The sequence below is a fragment of the Eublepharis macularius genome, chromosome 3 (genome assembly GCF_028583425.1).
Source record: "Eublepharis macularius isolate TG4126 chromosome 3, MPM_Emac_v1.0, whole genome shotgun sequence".
Classification (NCBI taxonomy): Eukaryota; Metazoa; Chordata; class Lepidosauria; order Squamata; family Eublepharidae; genus Eublepharis; species Eublepharis macularius.
The window spans coordinates 92566131-92592190 of NC_072792.1; the positions used below are offsets into that span (position 1 = coordinate 92566131).

Genomic DNA, 26060 nt, shown 5'->3' on the forward strand with positions numbered 1-26060 from the left:
CAGCTCAGGAGGTGTTGCACATGTAGTTGAGCCACACAGTGCCCCTTTGCATTGCAAATGCTGTGCCCTCTGAGCAGGGACGAATGGGTCCCTTGACTCCTGTCCTTTCCACAAAGGCAGGAAGGTGGCCGATGTCAGCTGCTGCTGCTGCCCCATTTCTTTCTCTCCCTCTCTGGAACCACTCTGACCCATCCAAGCAACTTCTCCTCTCCCATCCAGCTGCTCCTTTCCGCGAAGGCAGGAAGGCAGTTGGTGTCTGCCGGTGCTGTCCAAACTGTTATGAGTAGTGCCCGTACTGCCTGCACAGGTGAGGTGTCTCGGAGCAGCGTGGAACTGCTCTGGCCCCCCTCATTACTCAGGGCTGCTGGTCCCTCTTTCTACCTCTCCCTCTATGGAACCACTCCAACCTTTATGAACAACCTCTCCTATCCTGCCCATCCCCTTCTTTCCGCGAAGGCAGGACGGTGGGTCATGTCAGCCGTTGCTTCATGAGGGACTATCATGTTACGGTTCCTCCTTGGTCATGACTCTCATGAGGGACAGCTCGGCTGTGATTGTACAGCTGATAGTATCATATAGGGATACAGTACGGTTGCCCAGCATGTTGGCTCCCCTGTCAATGGGACTGACTGGACCCCTTTGAGCCGGGTGGGAATGTGTCCCGCGACTCCGGTCCTTTCCGCAACGGCAGGAAGGTGGGTGATGGCAGCTGCTGCCGCTGCCCTATTTCTTCCTCTTCCTCTCTGGGACAACTCCAACCCCTCCCAACTACCTCTCACTTGGGAGCTTTCCAGTTCCCGGTCCATACCTCTCCCTCCCAGGTACTGACACAAGTTTCTTCCCAACGAATTGCACCACCCCATCCCCTTCTTTCCGTGACGGCAGGGAGGTGGGTGATGCCTGCAGCCGCTGGTTTGGGGTCTTCCAGGCCCTGTTGCAGGAGCTTCCAGGTGTGGCTCATCGCCGCACCTGGAACCCCTTGGTCCCCCTCTCCCACCCTGACCACATTGTGTTCCTTCTTTCCTCCTCTCCCTCTCAGATACTGCCAAAAGTCTCTTCCTCACCACTTGTACCACCCCGTCCCCTGCTTTCCGTGACGGCAGGGAGGTAGGTGATGCCTGCAGCCACTGATTTGGGGTCTTCCAGGCCCTGTCACAGGATTTTCCAGGTGCGGCTTGTTGCCGTGCCCGGAACCTCTTGGTCCCCCTCTCCCACCCTGACCACTTCATGTTCACTCTTTCCTCCTTTTCCTCTTGGGTACTACCACAAGTCCCTTCCCCACCACTTGTACCGCCCTGTCCCCTCCTTTCCGTGAAGGCAGGGAGGTAGTTGATGCCAGCAGCCGCTGATTCAGGGTCTTCCCGTCCCCCTCGCAGGACCTTCCAGGTGCGGCCCATTGCTGCACCCAAAACCCCTTGGTCTCCCTCTCCCTGACCACCCAGCAGCCGCAAGCATTAACCACCTTGCTGCGTAAGTGGAGACTTTGTCCGCCTCCGACCTGGAAGCCTTGCAGGCAGGCACATTGGGGGTGTTTCCAGTGAGCAGCCAAACCCCCCACCCCCAAGAGAGGAGGTGGCCTGCCATCACCTCCCCAAGCCCACCAGGTCCAGCGGCCACACTCCTCACCCACCTTTCTGTGTTAGCAGATAAGTGGCCATCTTCAACTCAGAGGCCTGGCAGGCGGGCACATAGGGAGTGCTGCCAGTGAGCAGCCAGACCCCCCCATCTCCGAGGGAGGAGGCGCCAGGCCCGGCGGTTACAGTCCTCACCCACCTTGCTGCATTAGCAGATAAGTCTCCGCCTCGAACCTGGAGGCCTGGTGGGCGGGCACATGGGGGGTGCCGTTGGCGAGCGGCCAGACCCGCCGCCCCTGAGAGGGGAGGCAGCCTGCCACCACCTCCTTGAGCCTGCCAGGCCCAGCGGCCATAGTCTTTACCCACCTTGCTGCGTTAGCAGATAAGTGTCCACCTCCAACCCAGAGCCCTGGTGGGTGGGTACATGGGTGGTGCCGCTGGCTATTCCCCCCACCCCTGAGAGGGGAGGCAGCCCACCACCACTTCCCTGAGCTCACCAGGCCCAGTGGCTGCAGTCCTCTCCCACCTTGCTACATAAGCGTATAAGTGTCCGCCTCCAACCCTGAGGCCTGGCAGGTGGGCGGGCACATGGGGGGTGCTGCCAGTGATTGGACAGACCCCCTCCCCTGAGAAGGGAGGCAGCCCGCCTTCAGGACCACCGCACAGGGCCAAAGTGAACTGAGGAGGGTGGCTCCATTTGTGTTGAATGGGAGTTTGCTGGGGGTGTCAAATTTGGGAATGTATTACTCCGATATCCATATTGCAATCTTGATCAAACTTGGGTGATGGCTGGAGAAGAGCCTGCTGCACATTCCCTGTGAATATGGGCTCTCTAAGTGCTAAGGGGGCCGCTCTGGCACCAGCGAACACCGGACACCGAACACGTTTGGTAACAGGACATGTTCATTTCCATTCATCTGTTCGTGTTTGTCGTCGGGAACGAACAACAAACAGCCTGTTTGGGTTTTTTTTCCTGTTTGTGCACATGTCTACAGGGAATCTCTCTGTACACTACTAAAGAGAATATTCTGTTATAATTAGATATGTGCGCTTTGGGTTTCCAATTCAGGTTTCTAACCCAAATCGGGCTCAGTTTCAAAAGATTTGGGATTCCGAAATCAGCCCCAGAATGCTGAGCCAATTTGGGAGTCCCGAAGCAAAGCTTTCCAAAGCGATTTGTATTGCTTCAGGAAACTTTGGGCAAAGCAGCAGCAGCCACGCCCACCACACTTTTCTAGCTGTTTGCATTGCAAACAGTAAGAAAAGTGCTGCTTGCTTTCAAACGTCCCACCCCGCTGCTTTTTTCCCTTGATGGGAGGGGGAGGAGGCTTCATTAGGTGAAGAAAGTGGCAAGGCATTTGAAAGCAACCATTTTCTTGCTGCTTGGAAGCGGCGAGAAAAGTGTTGCTTTCAAATGCCCCACCAGTTTCTTTCCCTGATGGGAACCCCCTCCTCCCCCTCCCATCAGGTGAAGAAAGCGGCGGGACATTTGAAAGCAACACTTTTCTCGCCGCTTCCAAGCAGCAAGAAAAGCGTTGCTTTAAACTTCCTACCCCGCCGCTTTTTTCTCTCAATGAGCAAAAAGAGCAAACAAAGAAGGAGCTCAAACACCAAACAAAGAGGCTGAAGCCTCCAGTCTGAGGCTGCTGCCCCTCTGAGAGTGATAAACAGTTTCTTCAGCATGGTTTGTATGGGAGGTTAAAGATGGGTGAAAGGAAGATACAGGAGAGAGGGGTTACAAGTGTGATTCTGAAACTGAGAGAAGTAACCTCAGTGCCAAAGAGATTGAGTGGATAACAGTGTCATTGGAAGCCTTAGCCTTAGCCTTGCCCTCCAAACTAATATGTCATAGAATTTTTTTCCAGATACAGATACTTATAGGTGCACATTTCTGTAAGCCCTGACAGAACTACAGTTCTGCCTTTTTCATTCCTTTCCTTATTTTTTCTATGTTCTTTGATGTTGCTCAGGTGATGGTCATTAACTAAATCTTCCCAAGCAGAAAAATAGCTTGTGGGCTCTGTATACCCCTAAAGTAGCTAACTTGCACAGCCAGTAAAACATGTTATAGTCCTCAGAGATGTGAATAATGTTCTTCAGATCCATAAATCTAACAGTTTTATGGATCATTGTCAAACTTTGTTCAATTTATAATCTTTTTTTCTCTGATTTATTGTATCAGATCACACTGTTTTTCACCTTTTGGGCTCCTAGAACTTTTTGTGGCTCAGAGACTCTCTAATTTTATCATGGGCATTGAAGATAATATGTTTCATGTTATTTATTATTGTAATTACCATCAATGTGGTAATTTTATTGTGGGAATCTGAAATTCAAATCTCTTGGCTTGAACAAATCTCTCTCAGTTTAACCCTCTTCACAAGTATTTTGTGAAAATAAAATGCCACTGAGCTTTGTAGAAGAAGACAGAATATAAATGGGGCTCCACCCAGTTTGTGCGGAGTTTTGGATTTGAGTATCATCAGTATACAGATGACACCCAGTTATATCTGCTGATGGATGGCCAGCCTGGCTCAGCCTCAGATGTCCTGGAGCATGCTTTTGAGGCCATGACTGGATGGTTGAAGCTAAATCCCATGAAGACGGAGATCCTGTACTTGAGTCACAGGATTATGGATCTGGGACCCCGACTTCCTACTCTTGATGGAGTGGTGCTTACACCAACCTTGAGGGTAAAGAGTTTGGTGGTGATCCTGGATGCCTCCCTGAAAACGGAGGCCCAGGTCACTGTGGTTGCCAGGTCCTCGTTTTTCCATCTTCGTCAGACTAGAAAGCTTGCTCCCTACCTGTTGACCTGCGGTTTAACTACAGTGATCCAAGCAAAGGTCACCTCTAGGTTAGACTACTGTAACGTGCTCTACGCAGGGCTTCCCTTGAGTCTGATCCGGTGGTTGCAACTGGTCCAAAATGCAGAAGCGCAGGTCATCACTGGAGTGCACCAGCTGCATTGGTTACCAGTAGAATACCAGATCAGGTTCAAGGTTTTGGTTGTAACCTATAAAGCCTGATGCGGATTGAGACCAGCGGGAGTGCCTCTCCCCATACGAACCCCGGAGAACACTTCATTCTAGTGAAAAACAGCTACTAGTGGTCACTGGCCCCAGAGAGGCCCGCCTAGCGTCGACCAGAGCCAGGGCCTTTTTGGTTCTGGCTCCAACCTGGTGGAATGCTCTGTCTAATGAGACCAGGGCCCGGCAGGACTTGCTATCCTTCCGTCGGGCCTGTAAGACAGAGCTGTTCTGCCAGGCATATGGTTGACGCCGGGCAGGGGCCCCCACTGGTCAAATAGAAGGGACCAACCCTCCCTATCAGGAAATAGCCACCATCCAACCCTTTTGTGATATCTCTTTTAGGGACAGTTGGATGATAGATTATATGAATTGTGTTCTGTGCTGCTGCTTTTTGTACTTTGTATTTTAGATTTTAAATTATTTATTATTGGTTATTGGTTTTAAAGTTGAAATGTCAAAGCCTTTTTATAATGTGTATAATGTAATCCACCCTTGAGTCTGCTGATGTGGGAAGGGTGGAATATAAATTGAATATAAACAAACAAACAAACAAACAAATAAATAAATAAATAAAAGGAAATGGTAATGGAAATTAATGATAAATTAAATTAATCACAGTATTTATAGGAATGTTGGTGTAAAGGGTAGAGTAACATATTCTGGAAAAGTGATTGTATTAAGCACATAAGAAAATCAAACTAAACGTTTACCAATAGAGGTGGGCATGGACTGGGAAAACCCCAGACTGTTGGCCCATGGTCCATTGCGTTTCACAGATCATGGACCACAAAATTTTCACGGACCCGCCCCATTCATGGACCAGTTCATCAGTCTGCGGCCTGTCATTTCTGGGTGCCCTAGGACTGCTCCGTTTGTACTCAGAAATGCCAAACTCACAGCAAGGCATCAGCGACGTCTCCTCCAGCCACCCTCCAAGTTTGGCCAAGATTGCATTTCAGAGGTCCAAGTTACAGACCCCCCCCCCAAAGCGGCCACCCCAAGGAAACATCCAGTAGATACTAGGAGTCACAAATGCCAATTGACTTGCATTGGTTTACAGCACCAAAAAGTTGCAATGAAGCAAAATCAAACAGAAAAGGGTGGGGGAAGAGCCTCCTCACTCACCACACAGACACCTTCCCAGATGTTGCCTAGGGAATTAATTCTTGCTCCTTGCTCACATAGAGAAGAACGGAAGCTCTCTGGTTGGCAGTCAGAGGTGCTTATCAAGTTTTTAAGGGCTAGGATTGGTGTGTTCCCAGGGCTGCAGAACATCCATCCCCTCTGTTACCTAGGGAATTAATTCTTGCTCCTTGCTCACATAGAGAAGAATGTGAGCTCTCTGTTTGGCAGCCAGAACTGCCTGTAAAGGTTTTGAGGGTTAGGATTTGTGTGTCCCAAGGGCTGCAGAAGGGCTGCAGACATTCCCTCCATTGCTTAGGGAACTGATAGATCGGTGCCAGGATGTCTGGACTCACAGACCACAGACCAATGGATCAACCCAAATGGACCAAAGTTTGTGAAAAACATCATCCCACTAACCACAAACCGAGCCAGATTGTGTCAAATTTAGGTCCATTTTCCGGTCTGTGCCCACCTCTGTTTACAAAGTATTTGATTATGTACATGGTTGTGTCAGAATTAGATACTGTAAATTTTATAAAGATAGGTTGATTTTTCAATTGGGGGCTCCTCTTATAAGGTAAAGGTACCTTATAAGAGGAGCCCCCCAAGTTGAAAAATCAGAAAAAATAACCAATCTTTATAAAATTATACTTTTCTTTTTTTCCTCCTTTGCTGTTCTTCTCTTTGCCATTCTAAAACCCTTACCTATGTGTAATTTCATCACATACTATTTTTGTCTAGTGCAAGAGGGAGAAGAGTTTGAAAAGACTGGGCAACATCTGTTTCATTCTCATTCATTGGAGTGACATCTTAGCTTTATTGGCATTGTTGGGCAATGTCACAAGATGAGACATTGTGGAGGTACAGTCAGTACTGTACCCATTCTGCATGCTTATTTTTTCCATTTATGATGTGATTTATTTTCACATGCATAATCTGCGTGATTATCTTAGTGTCACCACAATTACTTTGGTTTTGATATTGTGTGTGTTTCAGTTTGATTCTGAATCAGAAAGTCCCGAGCAAGTGCAAGGCCATAATATATGCTTGCATAATGGGTGAATAATAGAATGTATTGCTAGAATGTAAACTGCCACAGCACAAATTAGCTGACATGCTGTTAGTTTCTCAGCAAAGATTCTAAAAGCATAATGATTACTTGACATGTTATCTTGATTACCTGAAAGTCAGAAATTCTTGTCACAAAGTTGAAATGCGAGGTCATAACCCAATCATGTGGTGTTGTTTAGATGTAGCATCATCTTGTCCTACGATTCTACCCTGAAACACGCTAATAAGAATTAATGGCTAATATTCATGCTCTGGAGTGCTGACTTTGATTTATGAAGATTACCGGGACAGATTTAAACAAAGTTTGCAACAAGATAGATTTCTGCATAGAACAAAGTGAAACTATAAAATAGAGGTACCAAGTGATTTGTGTATTTTCAGCACAGAGACATTAAACATAGTCTTTAACATAAAGAATCTAGGGCTACAATTGTACATAAAAACAGCATACCCTAATTTGTCATGTATAAAGTAGTGGGGAGAGGCTCCAAGTTGAGGACCAAACAAGCCATGCAAGTGAAGACTGCAGAACCATCCCACTGCTCATCACAGTCTCCTCGGTAGGCTGGGCTCGTGTCTAGTATCTGGTATAGGACCTGACTCAGGGAGAAGTGATCTTCAGAGACATAATGTAGGGATCAGAAGGGGCTTATATACCCTTTCTGCTAAAGAAATTAACCCACCCCCTCTGCTTTCTGTAGATTGAAGTAACTTCATGAATCAGCTGCCATCTCCTGTTTTTGAGCCCCAGCAAGCAGACAGTGCCCGGTGATGAAGATCCATAATATAGTCCATGGCCCCATTATCAAAGAATGTATGGTGTATATATAACACCAATACTCAAGAATGTATAGTGTATATATAACACCAATACTCTGGTGCAGTATGGTCATCATATCCTTCCGCAGATTGCATTTATATGTAAATGAATTTGTGTATATGTGTACCATTTGCAAGCTACAAGAAAGGACTAAATCATTCACATCAGCTAGTTGCAGCTGCAAGCTCTATTACTACCTTTTATCCAATCTGTTTGGGATGGCTGATGTCATTCGCTTAAGGAGGCCAAGTAAAAGGTAAAAAAGACTTCTTCCTTCCTTAGCGCCTTAGAGACCAACTAGATCTCCTGGGTGTAAGCTTTTGGATCAAAGCTCCCTCTCAAAAGCTCACACCCTGAAAATCTAGTTGGTCTCTAAGGTGCTACTAGATCTGAATCTTGCTCTTCTACTACAGACCAACACAGCTACCCACCTGAAACATATCCTACCTCATCTTCTTTCTACTTTATATGTATGCATTCTGCTTACTATAGTTTTGTCTCCCGTCACAGGTAATCAGTGAGTTTGAAGCATCTCCTGACTCATTTTCCTACAGAATCCCCAACCTGAGTCGAAATCGACAGTACAGTGTCTGGGTGGTGGCTGTGACAGCTGCAGGAAGGGGCAACAGCAGCGAAATCATCACTGTGGAACCATTAGCCAAAGGTGAGGAGACTTTCCTTCATAAAACAAGCAACTTAATAGAAGATTGTATTGGAAGGAGCTGAGAGGTCATTTTGTCACCTCTCACGAGGTAGAACGATCAGTTCATCCTATCATTCTGCACATGCTTGACCCCATAGTGTAAGGTTGTCAGATCACAACCCAAAGAACCAGACTATACATTTAGCATTAATGATGCAGCAGTATAGTGTGAGAACTCAACACAACTAAAAAGTTAAATGAGACCCCCTAAATAATAATAATTAGGTAAGTTGGGGCCTATCCTTTAAAATAAATAGATATAAATAAATGGGATATAATAGATATACATAAATGGGAGTTGCTCTGATAGTAAAACAATACCTTTTTATTTGCTGGAATGAATCACCAGATACCCACCTGCACAAAGTTGGGAGGGGGAGCAAAGAGCTACTTTTAGTGTGATGGATGCCTTGGGAAAGCCCAGACCAGTCAGTGGAGAATCTGCTAAACTGTCAGTTTTCCTCTGACTGAAAATCAGCTTCACCAAGTTGGAGGGCAGGGCCAGCAAGCCTCTGATCCATAATTCGCAATATTATTAGTAAATTGGTTTGTGGTAGACACTGGAGAGCCTAGCCCCCAGTTGACATTGGCCCAAACTGGAGGGGACACTGCAGCTCCAGAAATAGATGTGCACAGCAGTGTGCCCCTTTGTTTAGTTGTTATCTTTGTCCAGTCTTGGAACCTCAGAGAGGAATAAGCCTCAGTAAGCTCATTCAAAGTCAGTAGAGATTGCAGTCAAGGATGAAGAGGGATGATCACCAGCATGTAAGTTAACTGTAGCTAGTAATGGTTTGTTTGTTTCTGTAGCCAATCTTGCTATATATTCTTGTGTTGTAGAATCCTTCCTAATTATCTGTGCTTCTTGTTTATTTAGAATTGTAGTGAAATAAAGTTGTTTTTAGAAACCAAAGAGTTTGATCCTTGGGAAAGAGGGACTGCCTTTAATAAAAGACTCCAACCCACATTAGCTGTTTCATTACTTGGAAATCACTCACAGGCATTGATAGACATGGGAGGACAGATCTGTGTCTAGCTGAGAGAGAAAAACCTGGAATGGGTGTATGTGAGAGAGAAACTGGTTAGGGATTAGCTCAAATGTTTCTCCCCTCACACATGCACGCCTAGCTGAGGTGGACCTGGGACTATCTCTTCTGATATTATATTGGGGAAATTCTCTCTTCCTGGGATTTCTAGAGTCATGGTGGCCACTACCTTTCGTCTGATCTAGTATGGCAAGGAGGAGCCTAAATTGGATAAAGTTTTCTTGCTATGACTCCTGCTCTTTAAGACCTTCGTTCAGGCACCAAGCCCAGTGGTGGTAGGTGGACAAGAGTTGTAACAAGGCTTACCCTGAATCCCACCCCTAGATAGAGGCAGAGTTGGTACCCATTCTGATAAAACATGAACTAGATAACATCCTGGCACACTTACAACATTGGGCTGCAAGTCAAGAGCCAGCACTCTGCTAATGTCTTACAGAGCAAAGGTTTCAAACTCAAAAATGCCAAAATTGATGGCAAAGACATCCCAGGGTTTAAAGTCTCAATAATTTAGGCTGTTAAAAAAAACAAAAAAAACAAAGCAGTACATTTCTAGCCCATGTGGTTGCAGAGATACATTTGAGTACTAGTTGGCACCATTTATGGGTGCAAACAGCTGCAATATTGAACCAGCTTCTGTCCTCTGAAACAGAATAAGCTGCTTTCTTTCAATGGTAGTTCAGAATTGTCATAACTCACGACTCGTCGTGATGAGTCCTGTGATTTTCATTCCTCTATTGTCTTTGCTAGCAATATAATGCAATTTCATTAGTTAGGCTTCATTTACTTCTCTTCCCTTTGATCAACAGAACTGATTTGTATGTGCCCGCACATGTGCATACATTAGCGCGATTTAAATTTTTTACTAGAACAATTCTCTGGAGAAGGTGAAGCTTCTTTCTTTGAAAAGAATGTGAGTGCCACAATTTTAGGACGATCATACAGTGCATCAAATCATTTTCTTTCTTTCTTTCTTTTCGATGAATCCCAGAAGTTGTCTGGCAGACTAGTGAAGCAATTTTCCTTTGCTCTTTGGGGACTACTTTGTATGGTTTTCTTTTAAAATATGATTTGTATAGAATAAATACCCACTGAGATTAAACATTCCAGTTATGTTTGATGCTAATGCTTGTTTTCATGTTTGCCTAATTGGTGTAAAATAGATTCTCACCCTGTCATTTGTTCTTCCTTATTAGTTTTTAGTTCTAATCAGCATACTTGACAAATGTGTCATGAATGAAAAGTTGATCCCTGATAGTGTTTTGTTTCAAACATAGCACACACGTACAGATACAGGAATGGAGATTTTTGAAGAAATCCCCAGAAGCATTTGACTGAGCTCTTCCAGCCCTCTGATAGACTGACCAACAGTGTGTTGGATGCATTTCACATGCACACACCCCACCCCCAGCATTGCCACAAATGGGAGGTCCTTTGGTATCTTCTGGCTGTGCATGAAATGAGTCCAGCATAGTGATACCAGAGAAGGGACAGGAAACACTGAGCCTAGAAAGGCTATGGAAATCCTTTTCAGTGCACACACAACTGCTTTTGTGCAACAGAGCACACTCAGGAAATGATAGATCATTCCACAAGTGTTTTAAAACTAAGAAGTACCCCACAGCAAAGTATAGATCCACATTATTCAAATATTGTTTCTGAACATTAGCAAAAGTTTTGCATGTAAACAAAAAGTCTGGCATTTGTCTTTGAATATAGCCTTTTGCAATTCAAATTATCTCCCCCTATTTACTGATGGAAGATATTGGGCATGGCCTCCTATTAAGCCACAGTGAGAAGAGGAGAAAATAGTGCATAATGCACGTGAGTGCACTGAGCACTGCAGAATCTGAGTGCAACTTTCTTGTACCATATAGCTACTTCTAGGCCACTCATGGAGTAGTAGAGCAGAAATTTAAAACGTCCTTAGTATGATGAATGTAGCACATGCCAACCTTTGGGTACCCTAGGGCATTACAGATCTTCTTCTTCTTCACAGTACCCCTATGGCTTGCTTTTCTCCAGCAAGTTCTGTCCCTTATTGGTGATGGTTTTGATGCTGTTGCTTGTGCAGTAAATAAGGACACCACTATAACGAATGTAAATATATTCCTGTCCACATGTAAAAGTGCAAAGTGCGATGTGTTCAAGTATACAATACAGAAATACACAGTATAATCATATACAGCACATATGTTATTCAAACAAGTCTTTACAGTCCGTATAGTTCCTTGCTTTCATTTAAAGTGCAACATGCAAAAATGTTTATATGGAAGCCCATGGAGAGAATCGTGGAAGATGTTATAACATTCCCAGTCCCAAAATTCAAGATTTGTCCAACAACGCCGACGGGGATGTGCAGGCAATTGTCATTAACCCGTTTCGTGAGAGAACTCACTTCATCATGGGCATACAAAAATTCAGACTGGATACAAGAAAATTGCAAGAACCAAACTCATTCTCTGGGGGCTTAAGAAGAAGGTGGTGTTAAGCCCCCAGAGAATGAGTTTGGTTCTTGCAATTTTCTTGTATCCAGTCTGAATTTTTGTATGCCCAAGTTGAAGTGAGTTCTCTCACGAAACGGGTTAATGACAATTGCCTGCACATCCCCGTCGGCGTTGGACAAATCTTGAATTTTGGGACTGGGAATGTTATAACATCTTCCACGATTCTCTCCATGGGCTTCCATATAAACATTTTTTGCATGTTGCACTTTAAATGAAAGCAAGGAACTATACGGACTGTAAAGACTTGTTTGAATAACATATGTGCTGTATATGATTATACTGTGTATTTCTGTATTGTATACTTGAACACATCGCACTTTGCACTTTTACATGTGAACAGGAATATATTTACATTCATTATAGTGGTGTCCTGGTATTGTGTGGTTTCTTCGCAACAATTGTTCCAGGGCCGCCCGTGGTTTTTCCTGTGCAGTAAATAAAGCAGCTTTGGATCATTCATTTAAAAGGGCTGCATTCAAAATTAAGCATTATTTTTTGTAGTTCCTGTCTGCAGACTTCCCCACATTTAATTTTTGCTGGTTTTTCTCTATGGCTTTTTAAAAAATTGACTGAACACTTGTTATCAGCTACATTGGCATCTTGTTCTTAAGTATTCATTGTAACCCACTGGTTCACTTATAGCAAGAGTCCTCCATTTTGCACCATTAGAATCCCGTTTCATAAAACAGTGAAAAGAGATGAATTTTAGGCAAGCACACTTACAATATGTTGATTTCTTATTATTACAGGTGAGCACAAGTCTTTGGGAATAATCTACCAGAAAAATATATGCCAGCAAGTGCTTGTGGTGAGATGGCAGTGTCTGATGCTTAATCATGTCAAAATAACTGAGGAGTGCTCTCTCTGTAAATTAACTGTTCTTGCCACAATTCCTAATGTGCCAGCAATCCTAGATCTATACTGTTGGCACACTCATAAGAGCTGGCACATGCTGTGCTCACCAGATAAAATCAGCAAACACCAACAAAAACTGAGAAAGATCACAATTTAAAAGTTCTTAGCTTGTGCTGCATAAAAGTGATGCACCCTGGTAAGTGCAGCTTACTTATCCATATTCATGATTTCAGACAGAATATCCCCTGGCAAGTGGATGCAATGATTTGTCACGCTATTTATCATGGCACAGCTTGGGATCGGGGATGAATTTTAAAATATTGCCAAGAGATTTGACCATTCAGCTCCCATTAAAAGTAAAGGGTGACAGTTTTTTTAAAAAAAAGATCTGTAAAATCCCTAATGGGGAATTGTATGAACATATGAATGAAATATACAGAACTTCCTTTCCTGGGTCTGCGAGTGAGGTCTTTTACAGACCCCTGAGTTCATTCAAATAAAAATGTCAGAAATTGAACCTGGAACCTTCTTAATAACCTTAATAACCTTCTGGAACCTTCTTAATAACCTTCTTAATAATACATGAAGTTGCTTTCTGAAGATCAGAAGATCTTCAGAATTGATCCACATAGCCCCATATCATTCACTCCGTCTGACAGAAGATAAGGGGTCTTCCCCAGACCCTCCTAGCTGGATATGTCTTTTTTTGAACCTGAGGCCTGTAATAAGCAAAGCATATATTCTACCACTGAACACTCCCATGAAATTAAAGGCTCTAAATGGATGTTCATCTCCCTGGACTATGTTTACCGAAAGAACCAAGTGCTACGAGATTTTTGTAACATTGAACATGAAGAAAGCACATCCACTCTTACCCTGGTGACTAGGACTAATTCCCAAAGCTTATATTTTGGAATATAGTTATATTTTGATTGGGAAGAACTTGCCTAAATGTTCCAAACTCTGACCTAGAAGATGCTTCTTCCATACCCTTGAGCTTCCTTGTCAGATCTCCAGCATCAGTGCTGGATGCACGTACTGATCTTTATCACCTTGTGAATTCTGACAGGCCTCCCCCTTTGACACTTAACTGTAACAAAAGTTCAGAACAGAAGCAAAAAAGCACCCTGCCCTTTTTTTTTTTGGTGAATCAGCTTCACCACCAGCATACTAGTAAATTCCATCGTTATCATCAAATATCTGTTCTTTACTCCCACTGGCCTATATTCTTGGCAGTTCTCAAAACTTTGCATCATTTTAATTTAATGATCACATATTATTAGAGAAGCTGAACTGTAGGCTGACGACTGTCAAAATCTGTCTTGTGTTAGAGGAACTTTTCATCTGAGGAAGAGGAAATGCTGACATCAGCTCTTCCTTTGTCAAAATACAGAGAAGGAAGTTTTTAAGCTAATATATTGGGGATGGGTCCTTACTGGATAACCCAGGCAAGCCCAGTCTTGTCAGATCTCAGAAGCTAAGCAGGGTCGACCTTGGTTTGTAACTGGATGGGAGACCTCCAACAAAGACCAGGGTTGCTGAGGCAGACAATGGCAAACCACCTCCGATAGTCTCTTGCCTTGAAAATCCCAGCAGGGGTTGCTGCCATAAGTCAGCTGTGACTTGATAGTGTAACTTGTCCTTGTATGAGTTCTATGGGGCTTAGGAAGCAAACTTTCACACAAATTTAAGAAGAAACTTTTTAAAAAACCTTTAAACAATTAATACAATACAACTATTTTTTCTTTAACTAAACTCATAAGTGCAACCATACAGAAACTTTAAACCAACAATGTCTTTGAAAAGGCTAAACAGTTCAACCTGTCTGATTCTACTAAATAATAGTCTTTTTCACTATCCTTCCAATTAGAAGCAACTGTAGCCCAGACTTCTGTCCTCTTCTTGGAGAATTAACAGTCCTGCAAAAATAATACAATCCCAGTAACACCAACCTAACACAATACACATACACCACTTTAAGTCATATTGTTCACATACAACATTTGATTACCTTATTCAAGGTGATAAGAGCATATTAATTATTATTCAGCTCCCTAGCACCCAGCCTCCTCCGCAGCAGCCTGCTTGCAGCTACTGACTCCACCTTACTGGGCTAAACCAATTACCTCATAGAGGTTATATTGTCCCCTGCTAAATTACTGTCATCTTGACAGCATTTTTTTCAAAATTAAAGCTTATAAAGTTAACTGAAGATTAGAGCGCACTTCCTTTTGTAATGAACTTTGAGTGAACTCCCCTGCTAAAGGGTTGAGATCTGAAAGAGGTGCAGGTTCACCTGAGCATTCTTCTTCATCCTCTGTTGGGATTGCCACATCAGCAGTTTTCTGTCTAGTCCTGCTGCTGATAGCATCTTCTTGAATCTTCATATCAGACACTTCTTCAGAAGGGGCAATAAAGCCACACAGCCTCAGCATATCTCGGTGTAGAGTTCTTACCATCTTCAGGTTGGACCTGATAAACAGGAAAATTGTCATCCATTTGATTTACAACTATGTGTATAACAGGTTCCTGTCTATCAGCCAATTTTTGTGTTCCACGGGGACTTAAGTTACGCACTAACACTCTGTCTCCTGGTTCAATGGTAGCCCTCACCACTTTAGCATCCCATCTTATTTTGTTGGCTTGATAACAATAACATTAGCAATAACAATAACAATAACGATGTTTGTTGTGGGTTTTCCGGGCTGTATTGCCGTGGTCTTGGCATTGTAGTTCCTGACGTTTCGCCAGCAGCTGTAGCTGGCATCTTCAGAGGTGTAGCACCAAAAGACAGAGATCTCTCAGTGTCACAGTGTGGAAAAGATGTTGGCAGGTCATTTATATCTACTCAGGAGGGGTGGGGTTGAGCTGAGTCATCCTGTAAGAGTTTCCCAGGGTGTGGAATGCTAATGGTGGGAGGCTTCACTGTATCCTGAGGAGGTTCTTTTGCATATGGATTGGTGCTTGATATGCTAATCTTCTCTGCAGGGCTATTGTCGAGTATAGAGTGTTTTGTTAGCCTGGTGTTTTTCAGAACTGGAAACCATGCTCTGTTCATTCTTAAGGTTTCTTCTTTCCTGTTGAAGTTTTTCTTATGCTTGTGAATTTCAGTGGCTTCCCTGTGCAATCTGACAAAGTAGTTGGAAGTGTTGTCCAGTATTTTGGTGTCCTGGAATAAGATACTGTGCCCTGTTTGAGTTAGGCTATGTTCAGCCACTGCTGATTTTTCAGGTTGTCCAAGTCTGCAGTGTCTTTCATGTTCTTTTATTCTTGTCTGGATGCTACGCTTTGTGGTCCCGATGTAAACTTGTCCACAGCTGCAGGGTATACGGTATACTCCTGCAGAGGTGAGGGGGTCTCTACTCTATACTCTTTACTCGACAATAGCCCTTTCCTGGCTTTTAAACCAGGAGGAATGTGCAATAATGTTACAATGTCACTATGTTACAACGTTACAGCCCACAATGCCTTTGGGGGAAAAAAGTGTGTGTGCATACCCCAAAGTTTTTTTTCTCTTTGGCAAAGCCAAACTATCGGTGTACTTGGAACTGCAATGGTGTGTGGAGTGAGGGGAGATGCCAGTGGACATCCATAGAGTCTAGCCCAGGATGAAGAAAGACCGAAACGGGAATTGGAAATAGCAAGCTGTAGCCCGTCGGCTAGGTGTCTCTGGACACGTCCTTTTTCCATTCTTGGACATATGGACATTTCCTGTGTGCATCCTTCCATCTGTCTACACTCTCCCACCACCAGAATATTCATTGTATATAGAAATATATTTATTGTCTACCCGATAGACTACCTCTTCTTGTATATATATGCACTTTAAATCTTGTTTGAGATATATTACACCTCTGCACTGTTGCACTTTGGATTTAATACAAAAATTTATATCAACCTTGCATGATTAATTTTTGTGACCCTGGTTGTTGTACTTGTGTTGTCTGTATAGCCAGGGGGTTCCTTTTGTTGGTTTGCTGTTCAAAGCCAGAAACATGCCTGGGAGGGAGGGGAAAAGCAGCTATTTAACCCTTTCCTGGCTTTTAAAACCAGCAAGGAAGAAGCAGCAACATTAGGAATCGTACCTGGCTTTGAAAGAAAAAAAAGAGAGTGCTTGCATACCCAGGAGGAAGGAAGCCAACGGAGAAGCAGTCTTATGACCCTTACCTCGCTTTAGCTTCTGGGGGAAAGGAGAGCGACAGGCGTTTGAAAGCAGCAATACTTTTCTTGCGCAGCAAGAAAAGTGTTGCTGCTTTCAAATGCTGGGAGCTTTTTCAGCTGATGGGGAATCCCCCTCCTACCAGCTGAAAAGCAGCGGGCATTTGAAAGGGGGAAACTGGAAGTGCACACCCTTATTCTGCAGACCTTCTGCTGCCCCGGAAGCGACATTTTCACGAACCAAACAAACCGGTTCGCAAACCAGGGCAAGTTCATGGTGGTTCATGCAATGCCACGAACCACGTGGTTCGTATTTTTCAAATTCGTGCCCATCTCTAGTTAACAGTGCTTCATGCTAGCATCTTCTGAAGAACTGCTGTACATACAAGTTAAACTCTTCCTCCCTTATACCATTTTCTTCTAAAATTTGCATAGCCAGAACATGCAAATGATTTAGACACTTTGAAGAGGCTTCTTTAGTATGTTGATAAGTCTCATAAAACTTTGCTTTCAGTTCAGAAACAGGGATAATATTGCTATATGGAGTTTCTAATATTGCAAAACATTCTTCTGCAGTACCTTTCCCCCCTGTTCCTAAAGCTGCATGTAATGCTGGTGGAAATAAACTGTCTATAATTTTTCTCCTTTTTATATTTGCAGAAATGTTTTAATATTCTAATAACTCTCTTGCATGTACTCTCCAAACAGAATAATCTATTTCTCCAATAGGTTTAGGTGTAACTCCTGAAAAAGTCTTTAGCTGGCCGCTTAGGTCTGCTGGTACAATCTTAGTTTCACTTCCAACCTGCAACAGCTTGATTAACAATGGTTGCAATTCAGGGGGAAAATTACAACAGGAGTGGTGGTTGTAATTGGAGTTCTTTCCTCCCCAAAACTTCCATTTAACATTCTTTTCCTTTCCTGTACCATATCATTTGCTTCTTCCCTAAGCAATGCGTAAACTTCTGAATCTGCAGGGATTACCTCCCACTTTCCATGCAATCTTTGCTTCCAGCATTCCCTCCCTAATCTCCAAACAGCACTGGGAGTCTGGAATTCACAAAGCAACATTTCTTCGACTTGCCCCTTTAGCCTTTGCATTTTAGCAATTGCACCAAACAGTTCTACAGCATTTTTAATCTCAGTATTTACATCAGTAGACTCTATATCACTTAAGAGAATAGTCCTATGCATGTCAAACCCCAGCTTTTTGCACACGTCCATTAAAGCAATCTCTGTTTGCAAGTTCACTTCCAAGCCTCATGCTAGTTGGGCACCACTTTTGTAACTTCTCCTTGTATGAGTTCTATGGGGCTTAGGAAGCAAACTTTCACACAAATTTAAGAAGAAACTTAAAGAAAAACTTTTTAACAATTAATACAATACCACTTTTTTTTCTTTAACTAAACTCGTAAGTGCAACCATACAGAAACTTTAAACCAACAATGTCTTTGAAAAGGGTAAACAGTTCAACTTGTCTGATTCCACTAAGTGATAGTTATTTTCACTATCTTCCAATTCGAAGCAACTGTAGCCCAGGCTTCTGTCCTCTTCTTGGGGAATTACAGTTTTGCAAAAATAGTATGATCCCAGTAACACCAACCAAGCACATACACCGCTTTAAATCATATTGTTCACATACAACATTTGATTACCTTATTCAAAGTGATAAGAGCATATTATTATTCAGCTCCCCAGCAACAAGCTTATTCCTCAGCTGCCTGGCTCTAGCTACTGAGTCTCCCCTACTAGGCTAAACCAATTACCTCATAGAGGTTACAACAGAACTTTCCACCACTATTGGGGATGGCAAAGGGATGCATGGCTCTGGCACAAGAGCATACAAGGAAATGAAACATTGTGGTGGCAGATATGGAACAGGGGACTTTCTTAGTTCCATGCCTATATGAGAGTTGGACAAGTGGTGCATACCGTTTAAACTGTGGGCAAATGAACATGTGAACCGGTGTGGATATATATGTGAAGGAAGTTTTTTTATATCAAAGTTTTTCATTCTTTTTATTTGTTGAAGCTCTTGTTCCTGGTTGTGCACGGAACATCCTGACACTGCTTCTACAGATGACTGAATTTCCCCAGTTCCATTCCTTTATTGTTCAGAAAGTTTCCTCTGTATTCCATTCCTCCTTAATTCTGGGGCATATAGAAACATTACTTGAAGAACATAAGAAGAGCCCTGCTGGATCAGACCAGCGGTCCACATAGTCCAGCATCTTGTTTCACACAGCAGCCAACCAGTTGCCCTGGAGGGCCAACAAACAGGGCATAGAAGCAAAAGCCCTCCTCTACTGCGGCAATCACAGCACTGGGTTTCAGAATTTTACTGTCTCTGAATACGATGGTTCCCTTTACTTAACATAGCAAAAGAACACAATAAGAGCCCTGCTGGGTTATACTAGTGGTCCATCTAGTCCAGCATCCTATGTCACACAGCAGCCAAACCAGTTGCTCTGGAGGGTCTGTGGATTCTCCAAATCCATTCCTCAGTTCATTCCTGCTGCCCCTCCCATCCCTGTTACCAGTGTGCATTGATAAAGCATTACCCTCAGACAATCTTGATGTGACTAGATACAGTTGTTTTTCATAGTGGTTTACCAGTGTTCACAAGCATTTCTGTGCATTGGTTGGGGTGATAAAGGAATCAAATGTGTGGCCACTTGGAATGTTTTAGAAGGGAATTAAACAATCAGTGTAGCATATCTATGAGCCATAATAGCTAATCAGTTGCTGGGGAGTAGCAGCAGAAGGAAGACTGATGCCTTCATGCCTGCTTGGGACTTTCTAGAAGCATCTGGCTAGCCACTGAGAGAAAAAAAAATGCTGGACTGGAGAGGATCCTTGGTCTGATCTGTCAAGCTCTCCCTATGTATGAAGAAGTTGTGGGAAGAGACCAGATAAGACAAGCAAGAGAACCTTCTATTTCTTGCATGTTCTATCTCCCTTCCTGCCCAACCCCGCCACTTCCAAATGAGGGCAAGAAGGAAGGGACAAACCAGAACTCTGAGCAAGAGGGGAATTTTTTCTTGCCTCATGCATGCTTGTGCCACCGCTTTCTTCATTTCTCTTTCCATCTAACACTACATTTGCCAACCTGCATTTATTTGCATTTTACTCCCCCCACCCCACCCTCCCCAATATACTGGGCTGCATGCCAATGATTTTAACCCTAGAAATGTCAAATGGTCTCAAAAATAGAAAGCTGGGTGGAAGACATGCAAGACCCTAGAAGCCAAAAAGGAAAAGGCCTCTGAGAAATATGATCTAGTTTGGAAGAAATTCCTGGAACTCTTTGAATAAACATCAGATGCTGTTACTACATAGTGTGTCGCCTCCCTCTGCCCTATTCTTTCTTCTCTGTCTCATTTCCCTCCTTTCCATTTCTGGATTTCTGTTGGGAGAATTGGAGGGTGAAAAGAGTCTGACATTGGGGATTAAGAAGTTGAAGTTATGGCTCTTCTATTATGCTGTAAACTGCAAAAGATACATTTGCAAATAGAAAAGAAATAATAGGAAAGAAGGAAGCAGAGAAGGATCCATGAGCATCATCTTTTGATCATGCAATGCTATTATAAGGGAGGGGGAAAGTGCTGGGGTTGGCAGCTGAAGGTCTTGCTTCAGCTTGTGGGCAGAGTTCCACAGTTCCACAGTGTTCCAGTATAAGCTCTAATGGCCAAGAGAAGAGTCTTGCAACAAGTAATCCCAGGCCACCAATAGAATGCAGACTAGTTGCTGACATCCAGTGCAGGCTGAATTCTAACAAACTTGAGGACTCCTTAGCCATCAGAACATGAGCATTGTCCACAGCTTTCCTCCAATACAAGATAGAGGTCAGTGATTAAATGCCATTTGTTTTTATTCCCAGCTGCCTTTAGGCTCCTTTTCCTCCCAATCTTCTTTTCTTCAGATATTGAAATTATATTATTTGTGTTCCAACAGACAGATAATGTAGGTTGTAATTAATTAGTCTCATATAAACATAGCCAGAAGCATCTTAAATGTTGCTTTAAATATTTAATTCCTCCTGTTCTACGCACAGAATGTACACCATACCAATCTCCTAATCTGTTTTCTGTCTCAGCTCCAGCCAGAATTCTGACATTCAGTGGAACAGTAACAACCCCCTGGATGAAAGATATTATCCTCCCTTGCAAGGCTGTTGGGGACCCAGCTCCTACAGTCAAATGGATGAAAGAAAGGTAACCAGCAACTATATGTACATCTTCAAGAAGGACCAGATGATCTCAGCTTCCCAATCCTATGTAAAGTGGAGCCAAGAATTTACTTGCCTCCTTATCCAATAGGGCATTTCCAGCTATTGGCAACCAGAGAGACTAGAGCTAAGCCTTTGTGTATTGTCAGCACTCCAGCTTCAGTTGCTCTGAGTTGTTAGGCTGCTTCCATGTCTGTAGCTGTTAGGGAACAGTGAAGCATCTGTTTCTGTTCAGCATGGGCTTTTTGGAACACTCAACTTATTCCTGATTTTCTTCACAATTGATCTTGAAGCACTGGAATTAGTTTGGCTATGGTTCTTCCACATGCCTGCTCTCCCTTTGCATTTTTACAATTATGTAGTTGGTTTATTTTGTTCTGTATATGCCCTAAATAATTGGGATTTTCAAGGGAGGGTGTTGTTGTCATCAGCGGCATTGGTGACATCACAGCACCCCTCCCCTTTTTATTTTTTGCACATGTTTATATATTAATATAAAGGCTGAATTTAAAAAGATAAAAAATGAACACATGGGGAAGTCTTTGCATAAGGAAGCCTGTAAGAAGAGCACCTCCACCACCCATACCTAGGACTAGAGAGCCCTGGCTGACCCAGAGCCTGGAGGCAGAGGCCAGTACTGGCAGGGCAAACCAACCTCTATTAGGGCAGAGTCCAGAGCAACAGCAGCAGCTATGTGCATTTCAAAATGCACTGCTTTGTCTGCCACCAGAAGTGACTAGCTACCTCTCTCCACGGCACTAGGACTTTTGCAATTTTTTAAAAGAAATCATTATTTTTATATTGCTGTATCAACCTACTGTTGTAATAATAGATGCACCAGATTATCTGAATTAGTAGCTTTCATTTAAGAAAAAGGTAAATCTCTAGCCCCTTCCCATACAGAGAGATAAGGGAAAAGGCATATCTCCACAATGGAATTGGCTTGAGAGTTACTTTTTTTTTCATGGAAGTTGAGAATTCAAGAGAATCTACTACAATGGTAGGTTATTACAATGGTAGGTTGATATGGTTATTTGAAAATGCTAATTTAAAAAGATGGAAAACAAAACAAGGAGAGATGGAAAGGAAGGTGGGGAGGAGGAGTGGTTTGATGATGACAAATGTCTAGTTATCAAAGAGTGGGTTGGAGGAGCATGGGACCAAAAAAAAAAAACCAAAAAGAAACATCATACACGAGGAAAAATTTGACTCAAAATCAGTTTCCAGAAAAAGATTGGGGTAAAAGTGGTCGCAAAAGAACTGGGGAAAAACCCAGGGGAAGCCCCAAAAAACCTGAAGTGAAAACTAAAGGCAAAACTATGTGTGTGGAAATCAGGGGATAAATCAAAGTAGTATGTGGCAAGAATTGATGGAAAACACCCATGCAGAAAACCCCCACATTGTCTGTTTTTCAGTAACTTTCATGGGCATCCACATTTTATAGCACTTTTTACATCCCCTTGCACTGAAAATCAGTGTGATGGCAAGTTTTCAAAGGTGCTGAAAATGTATCATGTTACTAAAAAGTGGGGCAGTCCCCATTTGTGTGGTCAGGTTTTAAGGGGTGGGACGACAGTATCATGTAAGTGAAAAATAAGCCCAGATCACATATCTGAAGCTGTCATTGTTTAGGAATCTGGTCAACTGGGAATGCTCATATTCAATGTGTTAACTATGCAGAGCTATAAGTATTTGGTAATTTTTGTTTTGGTAATTTTTGTTTTATTTTGCAACTAAGGGCCAAAACAGATGTGATGGAGACCACAGATCTCTGTCCATTTTTAAAATGAAAATCATGAAAGGGAGAAGATTTAACTGTTCAGCCCCTACATATTTTCATTAATTGAAACTGCCTACCTTCCTGATACCATTTCTAGCACTTTCAAAGAAAAAAAGACACACTTTTTGACTATCCTGTCTTCTTGACATTAAAATGCTAATGTACACATGAAGCTGCCTTCTACTAAGTCAGACTTTTGGCCCATCAAGATCAGTATTGTCTCCTCAAACTGTCAGTGGCACTCCAGGGTCTAAGGCCATGATCACCTACTACCTCGTTCCTTTAATTGAAGACATTGGGGATTGACCCTAGGACCTTCTGCATACCAATCAGATGCTCTACCACTGAGCCACAGCCCCTCCCTGGTAGTGAAATGATAGTGAAACTATGCTGTGGTTGAAAGACTAAACTGCCTCTGCCCTCCTCCTTTGTAGTCCTGATCTAAATCATGACCGCACATTCTTACAATTGGTCATTTACTGATAAATGGAGATCTGTGGTCTTTGCCATGTCTATTTGGGCCTTAGAAGTGCAGTTTAACCTGAAGGAATATGAAACACAGCAGATAGTCTAATAATACATAAGGCAGCCAGGCCATTGTCCAGAGCTGGACATAGGGATCATATCAACACTATGTTGAAAGAGCTGCACTATCTGCCCATCTGGAAACAAAGTTCTAGTTTCTGCCTTTAAGGCCCTAAAGAACTTGTAGCAAGGGTACTTGAAGGACCACCTGTCAGTTAAGATCCTCTTCTTGAATGCTGCTCTCTGTGTCCCTGGCCTACAGAGGTAATGAGGGTGGCTACCAGAGAGACCTTTTTCAGGGGCAGCACCTTACATTTGTAAGACTCTCCCCATGAAGTTTGCCTGGCACCAGCCTTACTGTCATGAGTCAGCCTCATCCTCGACTGGCCACCTTACCTCTTGCCCCAGAGTCCTCCTCAGAGGACGAGCAGGAAGAGCCAGCAGGGGCTACTCTAGAGCCAGAGCCAGCCATGGAAGAGCCAGCAGGATCTACTCTGGAGCCAGAGCCAACTGTTACAGCTGCTGCTCTGGAGGAAACTCAGCAGGAGCAGCCAAAAACCTCTGCAGAGGCTGTTGGAGACAAAAACTTCCCCAGAGCAAAAGAGAAACCTGAGCTCCCTGGGCCAGCTAAGAAGAGGAAAAATAAAGCAAAGGCAGCTCTGTGGGAGAGGAGAAAAAGTGCTGGTTTGCAGGCACAGCACCGGCTGGGACTATCAGGCAAAGAGACAACATCTGCTCCTCGTTAGGACAGTATAAGAGAGAGAAGCTGAAGAAGCCAAGTGTGGAAGCAGCTTAGCTTGCCACCCCTTGTGACCAGAGCTCTGCGCTTGACCTGCCCTTGCCTTGTGCCCTGCTCTGCTTCTTGATTGATCGGACTCTGACCTCGGCCTGCCTTCTGACTTCCCCTCTGCCTGCTCCTCTGACTGACGTATTGGCTCTGACACTTGGCCTGGCTTCTGGACTCTCATTTGCTGGCTCCTTGGCTACTGACTTCCTGGCAACTAACTTTGGGACCATCTGCAGTACCAGTGAGCCACCTGCCTGTCGTGGCCAGCCCTGAGCGTGACACTTACTTTCTTTTAAGTGCCCGGCCAAAGCATTTCTTTTTACTAGGTCTGCCAGGCCTTTCAAAATAACAGAATACCGCCTAGCTGTCTGGGGTCTACAGCCCAGCCCCCGGACATACCTGGAGGAAAGGACGGGAGACCCCCGGGAGACAGCAGCCCAGGTGCCTCAGCAGGCAGCCAGGCCCAGTACCAGCCAGCCACAGGGGGAAGGGAAGAGACACCCAAGCCCCAGCCAGCCACAGGGGGAAGGGAAGAGACACCCAAGCCCCAGCCAGCCACAGGGGGAAGGGAAGAGACACCCAAGCCCCAGCCAGCCACAGGGGGAAGGGAAGAGACACCCAAGCCTCAGAGGGTTAGAAGGGGCATGTGGAGACCAGCCAGCCCCACCCTCCAGTGGGTGTCCAGGGAGCCAGCAGGGGGCCAAGCTGAAGCCTTACCAGCCAGGGAGGAGAAGCTGCCTCAGCAGCTCAGAGCCACGCCCCAGCCTGCAGCCCTGCTGGAAAGCATTAACCTAGCACAGGGGATGCTAGGAGCTAAGCAGCTTCAGGTAGAGCTGCCTGAGGCATTCTGTGGGAGGAGATGGACAGCTGGCCAGGGAGGCTCAGTTGTGCCTGCCTTCAGCCATCAGATCAGCCAGGGAGGCTGGACAGCCAGCCAACAAGGCACAGGTGGACCAGCTCAGTGCTTCCAGCCAAATGAGCCCAGGTGCAGCTGCCTAGGCCAGCTAGGGCCCTGGGTGGAAGGCAGCAGGAGGGCGTGGTTAGCAGGCGGAGCCTGGCTAGGCTGAAGGGATAAAAGGGAAGCACTCCCACAGGGTGGGGTGGGTTTTGAGTAGGAGTAATGGAGTGGAGTTGGAGCAGAGCCAAGCAAGAGCAAAGGCAAGGAGGAGAGTGGATGAAGGAGGAGGAGATGGCAGAGACCAAGGGGAGTGAGTGGCACAGGTTAAGCGGGCCAGTGAGTGGAGTGAGAGGGAGTCTGGGTGATGTATACCGCCCCTCCATCCACAGAGCAGGGTCCCGCAGAATCCCTGCCCCCCTTTGACGTCAGGAGCAGACCGCCCAGCACCCCACCCAGTGGCGGCCGCAGCAAGCCCTGACACTAGCAGTAGCCCCTGGACCTCCTCCACCACACACACCCTGCTTGATAGGGCAGCAGAAGAAAAAATATACCAAAGATTGCTGCCAGAGCAATGGCATCACTTGCAGGGCAAACCTGAAGGTGACATCACACTGTCACTAAACAGCGCCCTGCCCTACAGTCTCCTGCCAGGAGCTAGCCACTGACTGAGAATCCTATTTTAATCCAGACTTTTCAGTGAAGAATTCCACCTGTATGGACTGCATCTAGTCTCTGGACAGCTTTGTAAATATCCTTATTTCAGGTTGCGTTTTACATTGTTATACCCTGGCTTGTTTTTAATGACATGTTTTATGGTTGTTCATTACTGATAATATTTGTGCTGTTTTATGGTTTTATTGTACTTTGTGAGCCTCATCACACAGGTCTCTGGAGAAGTGGCATATATGATGATGATGATGTATGGGAGCAATGTATAATGGTTATTCCAGTAGTGAT

General features: G+C 44.3%; 1 protein-coding gene across 1 annotated transcript in view; it reads left to right on the forward strand.

Annotated features, from left to right (window-relative positions):
* The window catches only part of DSCAM (DS cell adhesion molecule), a 540743-nt gene that overhangs the window by 419726 nt on the left and 94957 nt on the right, over nucleotides 1–26060 (forward strand). The window contains exons 19-20 of the mRNA XM_054973688.1: nucleotides 8133–8286; nucleotides 20982–21099. Of these exons, the coding sequence (XP_054829663.1) occupies nucleotides 8133–8286; nucleotides 20982–21099 (272 nt within the window). The remainder of the gene's footprint in view (nucleotides 1–8132; nucleotides 8287–20981; nucleotides 21100–26060) is intronic.